We start from the raw sequence: 12,042 nt of genomic DNA, 5'->3' as shown, positions 1-12,042 counted from the left end.
TGTCCTCCTGTCCTCCTTGTCCTCCCCTCCTCTTTCTTCTTTGCACTTACCCTTCTTTTCTGTCTCTTTAATTGCCCTCCTCTGTCCTTAATGTGTCTTATATCCTTCCTCTCTTCCTTCTTTTCTTCTGCTGTCTTTATTCCTTCCTGTCTCCATTCATTTCTTCTGCTCTCTTCTACAGACCATCTGTAATGTAAGAGTCTGTTGCAGATGCTTCAGGCATATTTCACATTGTGCTTTGCTCCTGCAGCTCAATGGTATTTATGAACTATAGTTTCCACTGTGCGTTTCCTCTTGTGGGACTGCCGTGTCCCTTCTGTCAGGTCGTCTTGTGATGTTGAGGGATGAGCGATGCTGTCCGAAGGGCTGTCTGGCCTGTGGTGGGGCTGCAGGACCACTCAGGTGGAGGCCAGTGACGCACAGCCTGGGCAGGGAGGCCCGTCCTCAATCAGCCCCATTCACAGTCCCTGTGTACACACACACAGACACACACCGTGTTGTACAGGCATTAAAACATACACATCCTCTCAAATGTCAGCAAACACACAGTCACATGCATGCCTAGTTTGCTCCCACAGCAGGATCAGCAGCACACACTTGCATTTACACACACATTCACTCAAACTTCGGCACTTTTCTTGTCGACAACAGGGAACCCTCATGAAGTGAGAGCTACCCTGAAGCTCTTCACAGTTTTCGTCAAAAGGGGAATTCTGTGTGTTCATCTCTGGTCTATTGAGCCACAGGGGTTTTGGGTGCATGTGTTTGTGTGTGTATGTGGGTGGGGAGGTTTCTTTGAGCCTTCCCACCCACTCAATACCCCATCCCCAACGTTGATTGAACGGCAAAAAAAAAAAAAAAAGGATGGAGGCTCTGGACTGGAAGCGGGCCAGAGAGCTGATGTGCTTTTCTCACGAGCCTTGCCTCACCTTCCTCTCACCTTCAGCCACTAATTTATTCTCAGACTTGTCTCAAACATTTGATTTGCCCTCATGGTAAACACAAGAGCATGTCCCAGCTACTGAGCGTCTATTGACTGTGTTTAAAAGCACCATCAGAAGTTGATTACATGCAGTTACAGTAAACTGATCAAATATTGCCATTGGGTGTGTGATGATAAGGGGAAGAAGAGGGTGTCGGTTCTTTGGCACGTCAGAAAGAGGTCATTATGGAGCTGGCTGAGAGCAAGCACAGACAGCTTGCCTATTTATTGTATATTACAGAGACATTAAAGAGTAATTAGGACTCTTGATTTGGTGCCTTAGGTCGAAGACATGTATTAAGGCTCCGGAGAAGTCAAAAGCAGCTTTCAGTGTGCATTTGTAGCATTTAATTGATGCTCTTATTCGCGGTGACTCACCGTGAGTTCTGGGTCTCATTCAAGGACACTTCAATGAGACGAGTAGGTGTTTGTGAGCACATTTTGGCTTTCATGTGCATTTTATTTTTGACCTTTTTGGTGACAGGACAAACCGTCGAGCCACACTTGTGTTTGTTCCTCCAGTGTAAAGGCCTCGGGAAGGCAGATTTTTTTGCATTTAAAGCATTTAACAGATGCTCTTCTCCCTCTTTTCTGGAGTGATGAGGAAATGAGCAGATTGGATTATGTGTCTTGCTAAAGCCTCATCCCCAGTTAAATTGTTTATATTTATTTAAAGGCTTAAGCTCGTGGCCTGAGGTTTTTATAGAATTGCAAAGGTTTTATTTTATTGCTTCAAACAGCTGTCAGACTTAATTATTTCAGATGGCAACTTAAGCAGCCCAGGAGTTGAATGTAAATAGATGTTTAAAGACGAGAAAGTAATGAATTAATTACATTTAGATCCGAACACAAGAAGTTATCTCTAAGTGATCTTATCTCGCAGCTAAGAGGGATTAAGAAGCGTGTCCTGATATATAGGTTTACAAAAAGTTTTAATACATGGCTGGAAGTTTTTACTGACCTGATTCGGATGTGTCTTCCCACAGCAGCAGCAAGAGCTCCTGGCGTTGAAGCACCAACAGGAGCTGCTGGAGCATCAGAGGAAGATGGAGAACCACCGTTTGGAGCAGGAGCTGGAGAAACAGCAGAGGGAACAGAAACTGTTGCTGCTGAAGAACAAGGAGAGAGGACAAGAGAGTAAGTTGCAGATACAGTACTGTGACAAGATGGGAAACTGAGAAGCGCTAAATCCAAAGTAAAGTTTGTCCACCAGACATATTTTGGAACAGCTCAAACCTGTTTTTTCTGCACATCTGATAGTTGAACATATTTTCCAAAGTACACAGTGTGTAGGATTTAGAGGGATATATCGGCAGAAATGGAATATAATATAATAAGTATGTTTTCTTTAGTGTGCAATCACCTGAACACTCAAAATGTTGTGTTTTTGTTACCATAGAATGAGCCGTTTATATCTACACAGGGAGTAGTTCCTCTTCTACAGAGATCGACATGTCGAACTGCCATGTTTCTACAGTAGCCCAGAATGGACAAACCTTGACAAACACTGGCTCTAGAAAGGGACATTTGTGTTTTTGTGTCAGCCACTGTAGTTTGCAGCCCCTCTGCGACTGGCAGCATCGGAAAAACAATGATTTTTTTCAACATGAAACTGTTTGTTTTGGAGAGGAAGAGACCTCTGTGGATAATTCGGCTCTTGATAAAAACCTCATGAACGTGTAGATCTTGATGAACAAATATTAGCAGGCGCCATGCTAGCGGTTCGACTGCAACGAGCCAAACAGCCACTAGATGCCACTAAATCCCCTCAAATCTTAGACACTGTTCCTTTAAACAAAGTCTTGAAAATTCAACTCAGTCTGACACCTAATTCAGATAGTAAGGTTTTATTTTGTTTTCTCTCACCCTCGGTGCAGCATGTATTCACACATTACCACATAAAGGGCACCAACAACTACTGGAGGAAAGAAAACAAGAGAATAGCAGTTGTTGGAAAAATTATTGTGAAACGTTTCACACTTCTTCTCAGAAATGATGTACTAAAGATACCAGGGAAAACAGTCAGAGTAAGCAACAACTCCTCTGTAACTGTTATCACTTTTTAAACTGAGCTTTTCAGACTGAATGCATTTGGGAACATTTCTGGGACCCCCACACATCACCGTTTCCCTGTTTGGTGGTGTCTGCCAGGGGTCTGAACCATTTAGCAAGAACTCTGCATTCAAAACGCTCCATGGTTGAAAGGACCGTTGAGATCAGTATTCACAGTGTGTGTCTGTGTGTCTGTGTGTGTTTGCGTGTCTGTGTATTTCCATTTTACTTGGAGAACCTGTGTATTTACTGTGGTAAACGAGCTGTATTAGCCGGTGGCCTTGGCGAGGGCAAAGCCAAGTTATTACCGCTGCCTGCTGGATGTCTCTCAACAGTTCATTGAAAACGAGTGGACAGGAGTCCTTGAGAGCAGTTTACACACTATATGGAAAGTGGTTACAGATCCAGGCTGCATCTGTGCGAGTCGTGTGTGTGTGTGTGTGTGTGTGTGTGTGTGTATTACTCATGTTGTGGGAACATAAATCTGTTTTCACGGTCACATTGTGGGGACTTGCCTTCCTTTTGGGGACAAAACACAAAACCCGTGACGTGAATCATTAAAGTTTAGGGTGAAGACTTGGGTTAATGTTAGGCAAGCAGTGGTTATGGTAAGAGTAAGTCTCCTGGAAATGAATGTAAGTCAATGTAATGTCCTCTGAAATGATGGAAACACGACAGATAGCTCACGTGTACCTGTGTGAGGACTGTTTGTGATCAATTTTCTCAGCACTTTTAATTGTTTTCATTTCTTTATCTTGCATTTATGTTTCGAAATCCCACCTTGGGATAGGTGTAAAGCTGATATTTATTTTCATTATCAATTAAAGCTGGGGCAGGCAGACATTTGGAAAATGTAAAAAAAAAAAAAGGCAGAATTTGAACATCAACCCTCCTCCTGCAGCTTCCCTCTCTCTGTCCTAAGCCCCTCCCACCAGTGACCACAGGTATATCCACGCGCTTCATACAGTAAACCTGTATTTCATGTACATTGATTTAATCTAAGTTCATCATAGAGTTACACACAGTTAATTTGCTCAGCTCCATCTTGCCCTTCTCTCTCTCTCTCTCTCTCTCTCTCTCTCTCTGTTTATTAGACTACAAATGAGACAAGAATTAGCTAGCTAACATTAGCCAATTCACTGTCCCTCCATGTAACTCCCCGCCACTGTGGACTGCTTTCTTGGGAGGAGAGCAGGCAGCAGCTCTGGAGGTTTAGTCGGTGGCTGTAGAGGCTCAAATTTGGCCAGCACAAATACACAAGCACCGGGTGTCACAGCAAGCGGGTGGCCAGCAGTAATGCCTGGTCGAAACTGTGTAACAGCAGCAACAGAAAGTTTGCTGCTCTGGTGGAGAGTTGGGGCTGTCCAGTTCCTGGCTGAATTCAGATTATTTCCCCTCCTTGCAAGTTGGTCAAAAGTAGCAGGGAGTGAGGAGGATGACACACTATGATGTGAAGCTCTAGCTAACATAAGCTACATACATATGTGAAGCCACGGCCGTGAGCCTTTGGCACCAGTTAGCAGAAGGCTAAACTATTAGCAACATTTTCTCTCCACCTCACTGATATTTACACATTTTATTTTATTTACTGTCAGACTCTCTTTGAGACTCTCTTGTTGATAAGTCAGAAATGTAATTATCTCTCAGACCACTTAAATTACAATATGCTCTAAGTTTGTTCTAATTGTTTGGTCTCTACAATGTCATTACAAAGTATAAAAATGTCAGTTTCAGTTTTATAAAGTCTAAGACGATGTCCTCAAACAGTCAAAAGCCCAAAGAATTAATTTACAATTATATTAAAACATAAAAAAGTAAGAATTTCTCAAAATGGAAAGGCTCGAGCCCAGAGAATGTTTGGTTTATTTGATTGAACTGTCATCAAATAGTTGTAGATAGATTTTCTGCCAGTCGACTAATTGCTTCAGATAAGGGCATCACCTGATATTGTACTGTGCTGTCATCTTTGTAAAAGCAAATATGCCCCTCAATTATTTAAGAATTGTCCACATGGCTGTCATTATTATAAAATTAAAAAGCTGTTAAACCTCACTGAACCACTGGTGGGTCAGTCATTACAAACTCCCGCAGTGCAGCCAAATTTTGGAAAGCCTGAGTTTCCTTTTTGGGGTTTTGATTTATTTCAAAGTTAAAACTACCTGAAGGGGAATAAAATGGGAAAACTGGATGTTGAGTTAAAAATTAAACTGTGGAGTATAATTATGGTGAGACATTTTATTACAGGAAGCATGTGCCAGCTGACTGCCCATGGTAGCTTGGCCTTTTTCATAGACGGGCACAAACCTTCTACAAGGTCTTGACAGTCAGTTGTTGTGGACAATTCTGGCCCACAAAACGCATTGAAACTCTGTCAAATTACATGTCCTTGAAAAATATTAATGGCTTTTTTTTGGCAGTTGGTGTATATCTCATTTTCCTCTTCTCTCCTCAGGTGCCGTTGCAAGTACAGAGGTGAAGATGCGGCTTCAGGAGTTTGTCCTGAATAAGAAGAAGGCGCTGGCCCAGCGGAGCCTCAACCAAGGAGGGCTCCACAATGACGCCCCCTACTGGTACCGGTGAGCAGCCGTTAATGCTCCAATTAACCCTTTGAAACCTGGATTGACATCACTTTTAATGTGCTGTGTTCTTGTGCAATTAAAACACAAAATAGGCAAGAAAAGTGAATAATGAAATACAGTGCAGGTAGAGGCAAAAAACCCAGAGGGCTTATTTGAAGCCGCCAGTCTTTCACACGTATTTAAACTTTTCAGCCCTGAGCAAATTGGTTTAATTTCCTTTGAAATCAGGGGGAAAAGGTCATAAGCAACTTGGCCAGAAATGTCTTTCAAATTGCAGGAAAATATAAGGTTAAGAAAATAAAAATTCTATAAATAATAAGAAGTAGTACTTTATACTTTTTCTTCTCTGTATTGCCAATTTTCAGGTAAGTTTTTCTGTACTTTCTGCTCATTGACTTCTTCCCATGTTTTTCACAGAATTCCAGACCATTTTCTCAGGTTACAAAGGATCAGTAGGGGCAGAAAAGAAAAGCAGACAGGTTATAGCATAATTTAGATTTAGCTCTCAGCGTGTGTTTTTTTCATTATACTCTAAAGGAGAATCCTTTGACATCATCACCTGTCTCACATTGTCACTATCACTCCTGTCAATTTGCAAGCTGAAAAACAATTTATATGTCATGGCTGCTGTTTTATCCTGCAGTTATTTGTAATGACTGTGAGCAGTTGAATACAGTAGAAGCTAACTGCACCATCATTGTCATTTCTCTCTGATTGCAGCTGAATAATGTATTAGATTGTGTCGTCCCCTCTTCCTCACCTGCCTCACTGTGTGAGCCTGACTGAGAGACAGATCAGGCAGGGTTATGAAACAAAGATGGGAACATACATGCACACTCACATACACATGAGAAGCAGGATATTGGAAGCTGATGATAGGGGCTCTTACACTGAAGGCTTGGCCTTGAATGTTTATTGTAGCATATCTGCAGCCCTTTGCAGGTGTGTACACTTGCTTTTTCCTCTTTGTTCGCTCTGGTAGTCACATGTCATATGCTTTCATTGTGTTAGTAACGTGGTAACATGGTTATGCAAACAAATGGAAGTTACCTGAATTAAATACTTCATCTCTTTTTGTATTTGTACTGCTTGTCTAATGGGAGAGATTATTGGTCTCCCTGGTATTCAGATTCTTTGCTTCAGTAAAAGTCCAAGTTTTGGAAGCTGTTCATATGTTTTGTATTAACATAATTACAAACAACAATAACAAAAAAAAAAAAATAGTAACAACAGCTGTCAGATGAGTGTAGTGGATAAAAAAGTACCACGTTTCATATTTAGTTGAGTACAATTATACTGAATCACTGTGTTTTTGTTACCTTAAAATGAGCTGTTTTTATCTACACATGGAGCAGAGAGTTCACCATGATGTTCTATAGTAGTCCAGAATGGACAAACCAAACACTGGCTCTAGATGGGGACATTGGTGTTTTTGCATCGGCTGCTGCAGTTCTCCTACATGCTTGGCACACAGGAGAAGCTCCAGTTGGTTGCAGCCTTCAGCCTCACCACTAGATGGCACTTAATCCTACACACTAGACCTTTAAAGACTGATTGTTGCTCCTGAGTGAAAGTTGAAGAAACCAGATGGTTAGATTTGGTTTGAAGTCTTTGCTGTCAGAACATGCCAAACACTAATTCTGGTCAGCAGCAAGTCAAATCCGTTGTGAAGACAATGTAGACAAAAGAAATCGACAAAAGAAAAAAAAATCTCAAGTGAAGTCAGTATTTTTTTGTTACAGTTATAAACACATTTCATGTAGTCAAGTCTGTCATGTTACCTTGCTAACTTACCATTAGCATCAAATGAGTCGACTACCCATACAGCTACTATAGCTAACGTTATGTGGTGAATTCAGTTGTGGGGCAGCCCAGTGTTCTTATCTGTGGCCAAAACAATAACGAGGCAATATAAGTGCGATGAACGTTGTTGTAACGTTAAAACGTTACTATACCCATTAGCATAGTGGCTGGTCCCGTCTTCTTCTTCCTTTGTGAAATGGTAGGTGGCAACTAGTGTTTGAGGTGCGTTAGTGGGCCTCTTTAGCGATGTACGGCTGGTTTAATTGTATTGAACATTTATTTTACATTTATTATATTTCTATCAAATTATATCAAGATAAACCCTTAAATATTTAATGTATATTGTAGTTAAGAAGAAGAAGAAGAAGAAGATACACTTTAATTCCATTTTTCACTCTGTTGTTACATACACACAAGCTTGAATACACACACAAGCCCAAACAGGACATGCATTAAGAAGAGAGATGTCAGAGTGACTTGGACAGGTGCCCTGAGCAGTTGGGGGTTCAGTGCCTTGCTCAGGGGTGAATTGGCACATCTCCAGCTGCCAGTCCACACTCCGTATTTGGTCTGGACAGGGACTTGAGCCTGCAACCTTTCAGTTCCCAAGCCAAGTCCCTATGGACTGAGCTATTGCCGCCCCCACAAGCGCTGGACATAATTTCCAAAGTATTTTCTCCATGATTATGCATTTCATTTGGCACAATAAAAAGCACTTAAACCATAAAATGCAAACACATAACCAAATAAACAATGTTACATAATCTTGATGTGTGACCCAATGAAACACCCACAAGCGTTGACTTTCAGCAGCTCAAAGTGATACAAACTTTCTCTTTCTATATCTGCCTGTCTCCGCTTTTCTATGCCTTTCTCTCTCCACTCGTTGGACTCATCTGCCCCCTCAGTTTTGGAAGAGATGAGTGTGTACATCCGCTCGTCAGGAACATGCATTTGGTCCGAAGCCAACTCGGCTTAACTTTGCCTACAAACACCACCTTATTCTGTAGGCAGTGAGCAGATGGCAGCACATGTCTGCGGCCTTGCCAAAGGATTTGCATGATGCGTTAATCATACAGATCTTTGACAGCCATGAAGTTAGTTACTTTGTTTGGATTACTTATGCAGTCACATGTCCACTAAGTTATGAGTGTTTGACCTTGTTTCACATGATTTTGGTATCTTGGTGTCACCTTTTAATACTGTGTTTTTGTTCCATAGCAAAACCCAACACAGCTCTCTGGACCAGAGCTCACCCCCACAGACTGGTGTGTCCACCTACAACCACCCTGTGCTGGGTGTCTACAACCCCCGGGATGACTTCCCACTGCGAAAGACCGGTACATCACACACACACACACACTCTTGCACTCTTAGTTTTGGCAGTGCAAAGCTGGCTATTTGTCCTATGCAAGCTCACGTTCAGAGAGGATTACACACACAACTGTAACGTCCAGTAGTCGCTATGCAGACTCACGTCTAGCATAATTTAGATGGCATCAGAGCGGTGCACCATTAATCACATCCACATTAGGCTGTCAGGGTCTCCCAGCATACCCCACATGAGAGTGTTAGAGAGAGTAGAAGCGTAGGTGGTTCAAGAGTTCAATAGAGTGTGAGAGTTTTTGTTTTTTTTTTTTTTTTTTTAAACATTTTAGCACCTGATGTTTTATTAGATTTTAACAGTCCCTTATCCTTAGGGGTGGTTTTAAATCAGCTGTTGTTCAGCAGCATCTTCAAAAACTTGTTCTTAATGCTGACAGTGGTAATAATTAGTGATTTTTATCAAAATTGCTCCTCTCAGACAAGAATTTAGGAAGGACAGTACATATTTATATATATTTAGCTTAGGTTCTTTCAGATTTGAGGCATTTAGCAACACTCTGATGCTGGCTGTTGTACAATTTTGTGTTGCCAGACCTTATTGCAGCCTTTAATTTGTTCGATGATTGCATATTAAAACTAACTGGCTCTAAAAGATCCTATTTGAGGGCTGTGTCAGCTGGGAGCATCTCCTCTAGCAGTGCAACAATTACTTTTGGGGTTCCCCAGGGCTCTATTCTTGGCCCTTTTATTGTTTTCAATCTGCACGATACCTCTGGGTCAAGCAATTAACAACTGCAATATTTCTTTTCACTGTTATGCTGATGATACACACACACACACACACACACACACACACACACACACACACACACAGTGAACCCATCACCGGTCCACTGTTTGCTCACAGTCTTGGAAGTCCAATAATTTTTTTATATTAAATGCTGATAAAAGCTTTGGACCTAAAACAAATATTGAGCATGTAAGCAGTGATCTGCTTCAACATGGTTTATGCTACAAAACGGAAACTTTTCATGACACACAAACCTTTACTTACTCTCTGTGTCTATCTATTTAACTCATAATTAATTTTACTTTCTTAAGCTTGGCATACACTGTTCTAAGCCAATTTCTCCAAGATTTTTGAGCTGCATGACTTTGTTTTAGAGTTTGACCAAATTTGAGCTCTCGCAGAGTTGAAGCAGAGCCATGAAACAGCAAGACTATTGCCTCTTTTCTCTATCAATTGTACTGTGGTGCCTATATCCAGCTAATTTATTGCTGCTGGTAACTTGTGTGTGTGTGTGTGTGTGTGTGTGTGTGTGTGTGTGTGTGTGTGTGTGTGTGTGCATGTATGTGTGTGTGCATATGAGAAAAAGAAAGCGAAAGAGAGGGATACCAACAGATGGAGGAAATCTAAGCTTGGACTGACCTTTTTTTTTTGTAAAAATGGACTTATAAGCTTTTTTTTTTTTTTTTTTTTGGACGTCTGTGTCTACATTGTAGTGAACTATATCTCTGCAAGCAACTTCTACCTGCCTGCCTGAGCTTTTAAATGAATCTTTATTGATAATTGTCAATAGCCAGAACACTGCAGGGGCCAACAAACCATTTTATTGTATATTTTACGTGTACAGCGTGAGCACTCAGGACATGGCCTGACGATTGGACCGCACAGCGTGGGCACATAAATTAATACCTTTGGCTTTACATTGCAGACAATTACTTGTACAGTGGGAGTTGGATTTAAATAACATTCTAAAACAGGCTCAAATGGTAGTGTATGCCCAGGTTGAGAAATTAACCAATCTCTGTCAGCTTGTAAAAACACTTTTCAGCCGATTTCTGGTCCAACAGGAGCCTGTAAATCCATCTTTCTGTGGTTTTTGAGACTGATTTAAATTTCACAAAACATTTTAACAACAGCCATTTGTTAACTCAGGAGCCTCAGTAAGAATGAGTAGTTTCTTAAACTTTATTTAATTTAAACTTTTATTCATGTTTTCTGTGCCCAGCCATGTAACTTATAATTATTGGCTGTATTTTCCAAGAAATTAATTGACCACCTTCGGCTTTGAAAACACAGCAGGCAGGGTAATTACAACATCTGACTTTAAATTGGCTTTTAATTAGTTTTACTTTCACTTTTACTGCTATCTTATTGCCCTTTATCTGTGGAGGACTGTGTAATCTTGTGCTATATGTAAATAAAAGTGATCCCAGAAACACTGTTGCTTTAAGCAGTAGCTGTACCACTGCATAGAGCACCATTTTTTCTTTTAAATGGGTGACAAATCTTGTCAAAACCCATTAGAGCTTCTACAATGCTGCAGAGTGCACCACTGGAATAAAGTTTTCTTGTGGCCTACAATCTAACGTTGTCTGGCTTCAAAGTACAGAAGCTTTTACAGAGTAAAACCAGCTGTTTGCAGTGTGTAATTGTCAGGTGTGTGTATGTGTACAGCTTCGTGTGCGTAAAGTGCGAGTGGTGTGTGTGGTGGTGTAGCCGTGAAGCAGCGGTCGTCTTACAGTGCAATTATTCACTTAGTGCAGCGGCGGCAGGCGGCTCCAGCCAGCGTTCCAGCCCTGTTGACTCTGAGCCTTCGGGCTGCTGGCTACGACTGCAGATAGACCACAGTTGACACTGGCCCACACAGCCACATTCCACCCTGGGAGAGGAGAAGAAGAGAGGGAGGAAGAGAGGAAGAAAGGAGGAGAAATTGAAGAGCAAAAAGGGAGGGAAGTCGAGATGATAGAACAGTGACAAACAGGAGGATGGAGAGAGGATGATGAGAGTGGGGATGCTTTTGGTGGCTTCACTGACCGTTTAAACGACCTCAAAACACTTTTGTCTTGTGAAGAAAAACATTTGAGGTAGATGATGAAGGGAGTGTTTTAAAAGCAGAGAAACAGAAGATGAGAGCACAGAACTGGGGAGCTGGCAAGCTGGATTTAAACTAAATCCAGCAAGTGGCAAAATGACAACACACTCCCAATAACTTGGTGCATGTAGAGAAAATAAAAAAGGCGGGAAGGTGGCGGGGAGTGAAAAGATCATCCCTGGAGTGTCAGTTCGTCGCTTCATTTCTATAAGGCTTATGATTGTGTTCGCCTGCCGAGAGAGGAGAGAACCTGTGCCACCCTGATATTTGCCCACAGCGATGACGTGCTTTGCGGGGTTTACTTATGGTAATGCCAGCTTGGGAGAGGTTAGAGGCTCTTTTATATCACCGCCTGGCCATAAAATAGAGGACTGGCACCCTGGGCTCCCAGCAACGGTCAAAGGAAGCAACAGCGCTCTTT

The 12,042-nt window shown here is 41.7% G+C and overlaps 1 protein-coding gene across 3 annotated transcripts in view; it reads left to right on the top strand.

The window, feature by feature from the left end:
* Positions 1–12,042, top strand: part of LOC125884727 (histone deacetylase 4-like) — a 74,592-nt gene that overhangs the window by 33,932 nt on the left and 28,618 nt on the right. For all 3 annotated transcript variants that reach the window (XM_049569863.1, XM_049569864.1, XM_049569865.1), the window contains 3 exons: positions 1,969–2,119; positions 5,487–5,610; positions 8,638–8,756. In XM_049569863.1, the coding sequence (XP_049425820.1) occupies positions 1,969–2,119; positions 5,487–5,610; positions 8,638–8,756 (394 nt within the window). The remainder of the gene's footprint in view (positions 1–1,968; positions 2,120–5,486; positions 5,611–8,637; positions 8,757–12,042) is intronic.

Source organism: Epinephelus fuscoguttatus, linkage group LG24 (assembly GCF_011397635.1).
Source record: "Epinephelus fuscoguttatus linkage group LG24, E.fuscoguttatus.final_Chr_v1".
NCBI classification, from domain to species: Eukaryota; Metazoa; Chordata; class Actinopteri; order Perciformes; family Serranidae; genus Epinephelus; species Epinephelus fuscoguttatus.
This window is presented reverse-complemented; position numbering and strand designations above follow the sequence as displayed.